Source organism: Mytilus trossulus, chromosome 8, assembly GCF_036588685.1.
Source record: "Mytilus trossulus isolate FHL-02 chromosome 8, PNRI_Mtr1.1.1.hap1, whole genome shotgun sequence".
NCBI classification, from domain to species: Eukaryota; Metazoa; Mollusca; class Bivalvia; order Mytilida; family Mytilidae; genus Mytilus; species Mytilus trossulus.
Window position 1 is genome coordinate 18,221,131 of NC_086380.1, and position 13,804 is coordinate 18,234,934.

Here is a 13,804-nt window from a genome sequence, read left to right on the forward strand (position 1 = left end):
TTCAATTAAACTGATTGAAAGATTATGTCTTCATCATATGAATATCAGGCACAATCCTTCCCGTTAGGGGTTTAGTATCATACCATCATAACATATATGAGAAGAACACAACCCGTGTCATGTCATAGACCGGAAATGCAGAGTATTTTATCTAAGAAAAAAAACCCACACAATACAAGTCTGAGAGTACTCGCATTTATTGACAGCTATTCGAAAGACAATAATAACTAATAAAACAATTATGAATATAAGACTTCAACATCAATCAGTACACATCCAACGTACATTTTTTTTAGTGCAATAACGTCACTAACAGTCACTTGTACAATGCCAACCTAAAGGTATTTTGTTTATTATGTCTAACGAAAGTCAAAACAAAAACAAAATGATTAAATAAAATCAAACGGATGGCAAACTCGAGTGGATTCTTTTTTTAACACTGTAATAAGCCAATGAGGAAATAATAGATTCGTCATTGATATCGTCATTCTTCGGTACTAATATGTATGCAATTCTATAGAATAAATAGTCATCCAAACATTTGCAAAACATCAACAATGGATAAACATTCAAGATTTATTTTGATATACTTTGTGTTTCTTATTGCCAATGTTGACACTATAAATTGTATACCACTGAAGTTAACAGATCCAAATGTGTGTCCTAGAAGGGTAACCACAAGGTAGGTGAAAAACACATTTACTATTAAACAAAGTGGAAGGGACTTGCGGAACAATTTAATCTCAAAAGTCAAAGAAGGACCGAGAAATCCACGAAAACGCCGCCTGGGTTAGACCAATTATGACTGATTATTTGTTCATAAACAGTTAAAAAGGCTTCTGGAACGATAAATCTAGTTGCTTCTGATTGTAAATATTTTTCTATTATATTAGCTTCAGGCGTCAGTTATAGAATTTAATATGTTTTGTTACTATTTTTATCATCATTTAGTCATTTTTAGCTCACCTGGCCCAAAGGGCCAAGTGAGCTTTTCTCATCACTTTGCGTCCGTCGTCCGTCGTCCGTCGTCCGTCGTCCGTCGTCTGTCGTCCGTCGTCCGTCGTCCGTCGTCGTCCGGCGTTAGCTTTTACAAAAATCTTCTCCTCTGAAACTACTGGGCCAAATCAAACCATACTTGGCCACAATCATCATTGGGGTATCTAGTTTAAAAAATGTGTGGCCTGACCCGGTCAACCAACCAAGATGGCCGCCACGGCTAAAAATAGAACATAGGGGTAAAATGCAGTTTTTGGCTTATAACTCAAAAACCAAAGCATTTAGAGCAAATCTGACATGGGGTAAAAATGTTTATCAGGTCAAGATCTATCTGCCCTGAAATTTTCAGATGAATCGGTCAATCGGTTGTTGGGTTGCTGCCCCTGAATTGGTAATTTTGAAGAAATTTTGCTGTTTTTGGTTATTATCTTGAATATTATTATAGTTAGAGATAAATTGTAAACAGCAATAATGTTCAGCAAAGTAAGATCTACAAATAAGTCAACATGACCAAAATGGTCAGTTGACCCGTTTAGGAGTTATTGCCCTTTATAGTCAATTTTTAACCATTTTTCGTAAATTAAAGTAATCTTTTACAAAAATCTTCTCCTCTGAAACTACTGGGCCAAATTAATCCAAACTTGGCCACAATCATCTTTGGGGTATCTAGTTTCAAAAATGTGTGGCGTGACCTTGTCAACCAACCAAGATGGCCGCCACCGCTAAAAATAGAACATAGGGGTAAAATGCAGTTTTTGGCTTATAACTCAAAAACCAAAGCATTTTGAGGAAATCTGACATGGGATCAAAATGTTTATCAGGTCAAGATCTATCTGCCCTGAAATTTTCAGATGAATCGGTCATTCGGTTATTGGGTTGCTGCCCCTGAATTGGTAATTTTGAGGAAATTTTGCTGTTTTTGGTTATTATCTTGAATATTATTATAGATAGAGATAAATTGTAAACAGCATTAATGTTCAGCAAAGTAAGATCTACAAATAAGTCAACATGACCAAAATGGTCAGTTAACCCCTTTATGAGTTATTGCCCTTTATAGTCAATCTTTAACCATTTTTCATAAATCTAAGTAATCTTTTACAAAAATCTTCTCCTCTGAAACTACTGGGCCAAATTAATCCAAACTTGGCCACAATCATCTTTGGGGTATCTTGTTTAAAAAATGTGTGGCGTGACCTTGTCAACCAACCAAGATGGCCGCCACGGCTAAAAATAGAACAAAGTGGTAAAATGCAGTTTTTGGCTTATAACTCAAAAACCAAAGCATTTTGAGGAAATCTGACAGAGATAAAAATGTTTATCAGGTCAAGATCTATCTGCCCTAAAATTTTCAGATGAATCGGTCAATCGGTTGTTGGGTTGCTGCCCCTGAATTGGTAATTTTGAGGAAATTTTGCTGTTTTTGGTTATTATCTTGAATATTATTATAGATAGAGATAAACTGTAAACAGCAATAATGTTCAGCAAAGTAAGATCTACAAATAAGTCAACATGACCAAAATGGTCAGTTGACCCCTTTAGGAGTTATTGCCCTTTATAGTCAATCTTTAACCATTTTTCATAAATCTAAGTAATCTTTTACAAAATCTCCACTGAAACTACTAGGCCACAATCATCTTTGGGGTATCTAGTTTGAAAAATGTGTCTGATGACCTGACCATTCAACCAAGATGGCTGCCACCGCTAAAAATAGAACATAGGGGTAAAATGCAGTTTTTGGCTTATAACTATGAAACAAAAGCATCTAGAGCAAATCTGACAAGAAGTTAAATTGTTAATCAAGTCAATGTCTATCTGCCCTGAATTTTTCAGATGAATTGGACAACTGGTTGTTGGGTTGCTGCCCTCCAATTGGTAATTTTTAAAGAAATTTTGCCGTTTTTGGTTATCTTGAATACTATTATAGATAGCGATAAACTGTAAACAGCAATAATGTTCAGCAAAGTAAGATCTACAAATAAGTCAACATGACCTAAATGGTCAATTGACCCCTTAAGGAGTTATTGCCCTTTAAGGTCAATTTTTAACAATTTTCATTAATTTGGTAAATTTATGTAAATTTTTACCAAATATAGTTCTCTGTTACTAATGGGCAAAGTTCATGATAGATATAATTGTAAGAAGCAAAATCGTTCAGTAAAGTAAGAACTTCAAACACATCACCATCACCAAAATACAATTTTGTCATGAATCCATTTGTGTCCTTTGTTTAATATGCACATAGACCAAGGTGAGCGACACAGGCTCTTTAGAGCCTCTAGTTATTTTATTTTTAGGAGTCATTCTGTGAACCAAACACAACTGATAATAGAGTGTTGTCCGGATTATGTTTACAAGAACGGAAAATGTCAAGGTATTACTTAAAGTAAAATGATCATTACTTTTGTGTGTTTTTGTTTACATCTTTTTATAATTAAGAAAAAAAAGTGTAAATAAAGTAGTGTTGTCCAGTTGTTGGGACTTTTTAAAAAAAGAAAAAAAAAACACCCCACAAATCTGATTGATGACAAACTGCTGGTGACCATGACTAAATTTTTTTTAAAATAAAGACAACAGTACTATACCGCTGTTCGAAATTCATAAATCGATTGAGATAAAAAATCAAAAAAATAAAAAAAATCCGGGTTACAAACCAAAACCGAGGGAAACACATCAAGTATAAGAGGAGAACCACGAAACAACACAGAAACACAACACTAAAATGTAACACACACAGAAACGAACTATAATATAACAATGACACTTTTCCTGACTTGGTACAGGACATTTTAAGAAAAAAGATGGTTAGTTAAAATTGGTTTTGTGGCCAGCAAAACCTCCCGCTTTTATGGTAATGTTAAATATAATATTAAAATGACAACATTACAGTACAAATAAATGGTAGAATATATAGGACAGAAAAACACACGAATAGTAGCTATCAATATGTACCAGGTTTTGAATTCAAAACACCAAACGCGCGTTTTGTCAACATAAAGCTTACCAGTGACGCTAAGTTAAAAAATAGTTTGAAAGCCAAAACAAGTACAAAGCTGAAGAGCATTGAGGACCAAAAGTTCCAAAAAATTGTGCTGAATACGGCTAAGGTTTTCTGATAAGAACATTCTAATTATTTAGAATAATTCATACTTTTGCAAACAGTAAATTTATAAAAATTACTATATAATAGATATACATGATAACACCGACGTGGTGACTAATAACAGAATAAAAACGAATACATGAAACAACCCAAAACAGCATACTGTTAGTCTACAAGACTGGTAGAATCCTCAGGGGCATATAGTCCACCAGCAGAGATTCCTGTCCGGTGGTGATATCGGGAACGTAAATCATAATTTATATATCAAATTGGTATTAGTTTAACACCTTTGCGTAAGAAGTAATTCCCCAATGCCGTTATGATTGTTTATCTAAAACGATCTATTTACAAGGTTATTTCTCCGTTCCGCGTTTAATTGTTTCTTTCTTTTCAGCTTGTTGCACTTTCAATATGAATATCAAATGTCCTTATTACTCTTTACATTTTCAATCTTCAGCCTGCCCGACGGGAATATTTGGTAAAGATTGTTTACTGCCCTGTATGCCTAATTACTATGGATTTCAGTGTAAAAATCTATGTAACTGTACAGATAAAAAGAAGTGTGACCCAGTTCATGGCTGTATCTGTGATAAAGGTTTTACCGGTTCAGAATGCTCAAATGGTAGGTAATTATGTTTCATTAATGACTGATATTTGTCGAACTATTCAAAACTATATTCAGCAGAATAATTCGCTTTCTGTAGATATAGATATTAGCACAGCTATTGCTGTATGTTGTATTGGGTGTTCACAAAAAAAGTAAAAAGACAAAAAATTGAAATCACAAAAAAACTGATCTCTGAGGAAAATTCAAAACAGAAAGTCCTTGATCAAATGGTAAAATATACAGCTCAAACACATCAAACGAATTGACAACAACTGTCTTATTCCTGACTTGGTACAGATACTTTTTTCAGTAGAAAATTGGATAAAACCTTGTTTTATTACTATGTATACATAAACTGCATTTGATTTTTTTGTCATTATTCTAAATAAATACGGTATTTTACAGATTTTTGTACAAGTTATATATGTTTAAGCATCCTTATTTTTATTAGTACGAGTAAAATATTTCTGTACTCTGTGTATTTAGAAATTCGTGTTTGAACAGGTTGAAAACCTGTATGTGTTATTTTCTCCAAGGTGATAGTTTCTAATGAGCAATGACTTTAAAAAATGTAATTGTAGCGTGTCCATCTGGATTATACGGTGTAAACTGCGGTGAGGAATGTTTATGTGGACATAATGCTAAATGTAATCCAGTAACTGGTGATTGTTTATGTTCTGCAGGATGGTCTGGGGTTCACTGCACACATGGTAAATAATAATGAGTGTATTTCAGTATACTTTAATATTGTATACAGATAGAGGAAGATGTGGTATGCGTTCCAATGAGACAACTCTTCATTCAAGTCACAGCAAGCTATAAAGGGCCCCAAAAATAACTAGTGTAAAACCATTCAAAAGAGAAAACTAACGGTCTAATCTATAAATAAAAAAACAGACACGAGAATCACTTATGAACCACACCAACAAACGACAACTACTGAACATCCGATTCCTGACTTAGGAAAAGAGCAAATGCTGTTATTCACATCAGGCAGTTTTTTCTTTTTTTTTCTTTTTTTTTCTATTTTTTTTATCCAACATATATAATATACAACAATACAGTTATCAAACAGTAAGTTCATATATATAAATGTAATATAATACAACTCATCAGAAAATGTATAGAACTTGAAAATAACATTTTGTTGGGATTTTATAATGGTATCTTATTAAAAAGGACCAAAAAAAAAGAATAAAGAACTAATTAATAAAAAAATTTAAAGATGATTAAGAAATAGAAAAAAAAAAAAACACACAAAAAAATATTTTTATTTTCGTGTCTGCTAATTTTTTTAAGTTGCTTATCCATCAAATTATCCTGTAAAGCTCCTGGTAAATGTACCAAGCTTGATTAAACTTGTCAAAACATTTCTTTTTAACTGATATCTTCTTCTCCAAAAAATAATGATGCTTTATTTTTTCAATCAATGCTGTTAAACTTAATTCTCCTTTAAAATATCTTGTATTATATATATATATATATTGTTTAATCCAGAGAAAAAAAATTGTCATGAGGGTCACATTTGTTGATCGTGATTTTCTAAACAAACAAATATCTTGTGTAAATGGTATACTAATACCATTTTGGAGAAACCACATTCCAGTTTGCTCAATAAATTGTTGTACATAATAACAGTCCCACAGTATAAGTTCAATTGATTCATGTTCAGTTTTACAAAAAGTACAATATGGGTTTTGCACTACCCCAATTTTGTTTAAAAACTTATTTGTTGCCAGAATTTTATGATTTATTCTATACTGAAGCCATTGATACTTAGTATTTTTTGTAATAGCAAATGGTAGTTGAAAAATCTTTTTCCAGTTTTGATTTTCTAAAACTAAAATTGCTTCCCATCTTTTTACTCCTGTAGGAACAGTGTTGTTTTTGTTAAGCACCAAAATACATATCTTTAGATCCTTTTTTGCTTTCGAGAATGGTCTTTATAACTGATGATATGAAAGGAGATACTAATTTATAATCTCCCCTATTATTTGTTTTGGAAGTCTTATTTAGCTTTGAAATTATGCTATTTTATTTCATGATGTCTATATTCATCTGAAAACACTCCTGAAATTGATAAAAATTTAGAAAGGTACCATTTTCCCCAACAATATCATTTACATATAGAATACCCTTACTATGCCAGTCTTTGAAAAACACTGGTTTGTTGTCAATTTGGAAAGGGTTATTCATCCAAATTGGACTGGAAAGAAAATATTGCCTGTCGTGGATATTCATTTCTTTTTCAATTACCATTTGCCAAGCACCCAGTACGTCTTTCCAAAATTTATTCTTAATACTTTGCTGTAGTTGCTTTCCATAGCTATTACCACAACTAAAGAATCTATCTTTATCAATATATGACAGAAACATATTTCGCCATTTACAATCGTTTTTAAAAATTCTTCTGATCCAAGTACATTTCAAAGCATTTATAAAAGCATGTAAATTAATCATTTTTAAGCCTCAATCACAATACTTTTTTTGTATTTTGTTTTCACTCTATGCACTGGTGAGTTCTAAATAAACTTATACATCAGGCAGATTTACTCGAAAGAGAAATATTTAATGTAATTGAAACATTGCATTTAATAAACATGATAAATATGTTGACATTACAAAACTTGAAAAATCATGAATAATTGGTGATTGTCATTTGACTCGACCTTTTATTTATTAATCGAAGTCCTTGTCAACATTTCTGAATGATACGTTAAACATCTATAGTAATATGAAAAAGTTGAAAGATTTCACTAAATCGCAATGTGGTATTTGTTGGTTAAACCACTTAAGTAATTATTTCGGCCGGAACACACATAAGATATTATGTTCAATGCGTAGGCAATTTTTTTATTTACCCAATACAATGTACATTATCAGTGTATCAAACAAACTTACAGTACGTTTGCAACACATATTGAATAGAAGCTTTAGATACTATATGAAGAAAAGAATATTTTTGATGATTGACAGCGAGACAAATATTAACTGCAGTTCTAATTAGAGGGAGTACGTATTTTCACGGCACTCAACAACTCGGCTATTAAAGCTACTAGCATCAAAACGTGAAACATTTTCAAGATACAAAAATAGGCCTAAATTATATAAAAAAAACACAATTTTACGATCATACAAATATGACAGACAGATATAATTTGTCTACCATCATAGTTTACTATTCATATATGTGTATCAGCATCTTTTTTGTGTTTAATGTGCATATTATCATTGAAGCGTGTCCATCCGGAAAATACGGTGTAAACTGCAAAGAGGAATGTTTCTGTGCACACGATGCTGAATGTAATCCTGTAACTGGAGACTGTTTATGTCCTTCAGGAAGATTTGGGCCTTTCTGCACAATTGGTATATAATTATGTTGTGTGTTTTCATTTTCATTGAACTGTTTTGTACATTTCAGAATTGTAAATTGAACCGCGTAGCAATGTTTGATATGAGCTTGGATATGTTTAAAAGTTGATAGATAACATATAAGGAATGATCGTAATATATTTTTTTTGTGAAAAAAATCAAAAATGCGGTGCACACAGAAAAATCTGAGGAGTAAATCATGATAAAAACGTTGATGACATCACGTCACTTGACAAAAGTATGTCTATGAGCTGATAGTAAAACATTTTAAAGCTGACCAGAGCGAGTGTTACATCCAAAATTAAATTATAAATAAATAAAAATAACGGGAACATTGACATCAGTCTGTAATCTCGGATTATAAAACAACATTTCTTGGAAAAATCTTTGTATGTACCAACCTCATAGCCAAATCAATATAACCGCATCATGATCTATTGCAGACTGTCCAAACGGAAAATTTGGTAGGCATTGTAGTGGGATTTGTGCTTGTTCAGATATTGACCAGTGTGATGTTGTAACGGGAGAGTGCATTCAGTGCAACCATGAATCTGATAAAAGAGAATGCAATTCACATAAAGGTATTTCTATTTATTTATCCAAACGTTTTGAAATATCCAAAAGAAGAAAAAAAAGGATAAAAAAGGGTCAGATAAAATGCATGAACAGACAACATTAATAAAAAATGTAGAGTAGATCAACATGAAAAAAAATGAAAACAACGCTTCATAAGGTCAAAAAAAAATATATGTCTGTTTCCTGCTTCCAAGGCCAAAAAATCAGGGTCGGTAGGTCGGGATTTTTTTTTTTTTTTTTTTTTTGCACTTCCTGTCAGATTTGCAGTCGGTTATATGTCATGTTTGGTTAGGGTCCTGTACCCTAAAATGATTTAATCCCTATAAAAAAGCTTTAATTGAATAATCCTCCAAGTGCTGAAATTTTTAAACTCGTTTATTGTGGCACATTTGTGCTGGGAGCAGCCATTCTTTGTTTGGGCATAGTAAAATACGGATCTAGATCGGACCGGAAACGATTTTTTTCCGGATTTGAATAAAAAGATCTAGGGTCGGGGGGTTTGAGTCAGGAAACAGACATATTTTTTTTTTGGCCTAACTGTCGTTCGTCCATTTCTGGATTACTAAACAAATACGTTTTTCTAGGACAAAACATTTACAAGAATTTGTTAGATAGAGTCCAGACAAACACTTAAACGTGTAGATTTTCTCATTTTCATGCACAATTCTTAACTGAAACTATATGAATTTGAAGTTGAAGATTTTACAAAGAAGATTTTTGACCAAGTTAATGACTACATATGGTTGATTAAATAAAACCTAAAGTTTTCGTTTCATAGTCAACAATTTTATAATAATCAGCATAGAAACCATCAAAAAATTAGAATATTGAAAATTACGTTGCTCATCATCTGGGTACCATATCATTTTTATCCACTATCTATCATGAAAAGAGAGAACACGCTTCCAAAAACAAATATTTCAAAAGATAATTGAGATCCTTACATAATAAAAACAATTATCAGTCTATGACCAGAAAGTGTATAACGGACAACTAAATCTATGAGTTTGACTGTCCCCCTCGTATCTGTCGCCCCTCTTTTAAGTGTGAGGTAACGTAGGAATTAGAACAAAGGTATAAGTTGAGTTTTAGTTGGGTTTTTTTTGGGATAAATTTAGAGGGGGGGGGGGGGGGGGCTGTGACAAATTATGTATTGCAGATAAACAATTATATCTAGTAACATATTATATTTTTTTATAAAAAATCATTGGTAACTGATAAAAATTCTGATGTTTCAGATGAGGTAAACAATCTGAATTCAGGTCAAAACAGTTATAAATCGAATGATAACGTCATAGTTTACATAACAATGGTTGCTGCTCTTATTGGTATAGTCTGTGTTGTAACAATGGTCGTGAAAGCTAAAGAAAGACTTTGTCATAATCTACAACAATCATTGAAGGACACTTCAAAACCAAAGATCAAACGCCGCAAGGCAAAACGAAGCCTACCTTCAACCATGACACAGAACAGTCAGACTGGATCGTATATTATAAACACTGAAGGTGTCATGTTTCAACCTGAAATCGAAGAAGATTTATACTGCGAAATTGGGGATATACATGAATTTGAATCAGACCGATATTAATGTCCCAAAACGAGAACAAACTTCAGTCTTCATTTCTGCAAAGCAACAGAAAACAGTTGCAACCAGATATATACTAAACTTAAAATCGTACATAGTTAACCTCTTTAACACGTTATACTTTTTCTTTATTTTTGGTTGTTTTGACTTTGTCGGATTCGAAGTGCAAATAAGAAAGAAATAACATTTTACGCTAAAAAAAACATAATATATTAATGTTGCCCCTTATTTATGAAATCATTTTCATTTTGTATGATGGATTGGAATAGTATTTTCATCTCGTTTAAAGCAAAACTGGATAATATATGTTTTTAAACATGAAAGTGTGTAATTAGAAAGTTATATGCGTGTCAGATTTGACAAAAAACAAAATAAACTGATACAAATTGTGATAAAATCGTATTTCTAATAAATATTATAAATAAAGAATCGGAGCAAGCTAAGCGATTCTCTAAAAATTTATCAAACTAACTTATAAAACGAACTGAGGATGGATCATGTTTAAGGTGGGATGAGATTGTATTGACTTGAATGTTAATGATAATCTTATAAAACGATACGCGTTTAGCATACCAAAACATAAATCTGGTGTCTTTGACAAAGTTTCTCTACAGAGCATACTTCTTAATTATGTTTGTTTTTTCGAACAAGTATGAATATCGTTTTAATATCTTTCTCCTCTCTTTAACAATACCAGACCGTCAACAAGGTTCACTCTTTTGATGTATTGAATAATTATTAACACTTCCTTTTTCTTATCCTAAACCCTGAACAGAAGTCTGAAGATATGAAACCATATACAATAAAGACTTCCGAAAAATGCCAAGATTTGAGATTATGTTAAATGCATATGAAAAAAATAGGCAATTTTAATTTTTGAGATGAACAAATCGACAGTATCATAACATCTGTTTACTTATTTCGGATTTAAAAAATTCTATGCACAGCCTCTAACTATTTCAAAATTGAAATGATATTAGAACCCTACAAACAGGCCAAAATTCATCTTTTATCTTGTATCTGAAGATTCCAAAATCTAGTAAACACTAATACATGTACATGTTTACATGGATTTGCATACGGTAAATTAAATCCGACGCAGCGCATATAATGATGTTCTGCCATAATTTGTGTGCGTTGTATTTTTTGTTTAATTTCTGAAAAATGGTTTGTCATTTTTTTCTAGTATTGATTGATACATAATATGATGTTTTATTTTAATTTGCTATGTACGAATTTATTTTAGATAATGTTGAAAATATGTTTTAAATAAAAAGTATTAACCTTTTCATGTTAAAAAAAGGGACGAAAGATACCAGAGGGACAGTCAAACTTATAGATTTAAAATAAAAGACAAACAGAAAAATAATAGTACACAACATAGAAAACTAAAGACTAAGCAAATCTAAAGACATATCATATTCATCTTAATTATAACCATTGGAAAGGACGCTTAATGTTGCCCAAGATGTAATTGCAAGTTCTTAAAATTAAATTGAAAGACATTAAAAAAGTAACTGATGTCCTAACCGGTAAAGAAATCAGAGCATTGCACGAGGGAGATAAATTACTTAATTTAAAAGTTTTACAATGTCTTATATCACGACAAAAATGTCCGTTGTGTCATGTCAGTACAGAAGAACTGAGTAATTATGTTAGTATTTCCTTGCGGACTTACTGTCCACAAGCAACGTTAATTGAAGAGTAAAAAAGTTCAATAAAGTTAAACAGTTCTCTCAGTATAGATACATGTACAGTTCACAGGGGAACCTAACTAATGAAATAAAACACTTACATTATTTTCAATTTTCCGGAAATATAAAGTGGATATTAGTCGTTGAAATAGAAAATTGTATGTTAGGAAATGGGAAATGTGTTCCAATTTGTTTGTCGAAAAAAATATATATGTCAATCAAAATTACTGAATTGTATACGGCTTTTTGTCCTGTTTTAGGACCAAACTGTTGTCGCAAAATGTCATTTTAGTGCTCTGTTGTTTTTGCACTCTGTTTAAGATAACTTGCTGTTCATTCAACAACTGATGCAGTCGTCTGTTTGAAAGTCAACAATCTATAAAATCAAACGAGCATTACAATTTTTAAACATAAATGCTAATCTAAGTTATTCATTTGATTTACACTATCCAAATATCGAAATTTACAAACAGACGCCATTGATGACTTGTACATCACTTCAGAAAATAGTAAACATTGATTTTCTTTTGATATAGAATTGTCGTGTCAACATTTCATGCAAATTCTAACAACAAACACATACAGTACACAACCAAAAAAATATCCTGTTAACAATTCAACTACTCACTTTATCACAACGGGGCGATCTACTGATGGCCGGTCCAGTAAGCACTTCTCCACAATTATCAATTTATCAGGTGGGATATCCACACTCTGCCTATAACCAAGTACATCGCGTCAAAAATCGTTCGGACTATAGATAAGGAATTAAATTCGCCACAAAATGTACTCTAAACAAACATGTACTCATGACAAAAATGTTCAAATTATCGTACAAGCAACATTGAAAACTATGAGCAATTCAAACAACATTTTAAGCAATCAGCATTGTCAGAACAAATATAGATATTGCGCAATAATCATTTCTACAGCAATCAAAATGCATAAAAGACTATACATTTTTGAATGTTTTATTAGTGACAACATGAATTATGTTTCCTTGTTGATTTCAGGTGATCATTAGAAAATACTTTACAATGTGTTGGCTTTTTAAATATTTCTAATGAGGACTGTATTAACCCACCATTTTTTCTTAAAATGTCCTGTACCAAGTCAGAAAAATGGCAGTTGTTATCTCATAGTTCGTTTCTGTGTGTGTTGCATTGTTGTTTTGTTTTTTTGTTGTATTTCAGTGTTTCTGTTGTTTTCCTCTTATAGTTGATGTGTTTACCTCAGGTTTGGTTTGTAACAGGGATTCTTTATGTCCTGCTGGATGGTATGGGGCTCACTACACACATGGTCAATAATGGTGAAGTATGTATACATGTTCATTTAACTACGTTGTACATTGTAACCCTGTAGATTGACACGCGTAGCAATGGTTGTTTTGTTATATACATCTTTTCGATACATATTCATAGATACAAATACCAATAAAAGTGACCACAGCCTCGGGTTATATAATAATCGTTCTCTAAAAAAACACCAATCTAAACGTCAGGCTAAAAACCAATAACTGCATAATGATCACTTGCAAAATGTCCAATTGGAAAATTTGGTAAGAATTGTAGCGGAATGTGTGTCTGTTTAGCTGTTGAGCAGTGTGATGTTCTAACCGGGGAGTGCATTCAGTGCAACCTAAAATCTGATGAAGGAGAATGCAATTCAAATAAAGGTACTGTTATTCAAGTCCCATCCAGACAACATCTGATACAAATAATTAATACCGCTTAAAGATTTTTCTGGATGATCTATTGACTCTCAATAATGACGACCTGTTATGTACACAAAAGAAATTTATCCTGTTGAACTACCTTTAAAAAAAGCTAATACTAACAATGAATACTGCCCTTTCCTGGATCTTGATATCTATT

At 32.0% G+C, this 13,804-nt stretch overlaps 1 protein-coding gene across 1 annotated transcript; it reads left to right on the top strand.

Annotated features, from left to right (window-relative positions):
• The first annotated feature begins 549 nt into the window (after window positions 1-549).
• LOC134680650 (protein draper-like) lies at window positions 550-11,446 on the top strand. Its single transcript, XM_063539777.1, has 7 exons — window positions 550-682; window positions 3,291-3,367; window positions 4,554-4,718; window positions 5,285-5,413; window positions 7,941-8,069; window positions 8,519-8,656; window positions 9,890-11,446. The coding sequence occupies exons 1-7, from the start codon at window positions 558-560 to the stop codon at window positions 10,237-10,239; spliced, it is 1,113 nt and encodes a 370-aa protein (XP_063395847.1). The 5' UTR covers window positions 550-557; the 3' UTR covers window positions 10,240-11,446.
• Window positions 11,447-13,804: the final 2,358 nt, after the last annotated feature.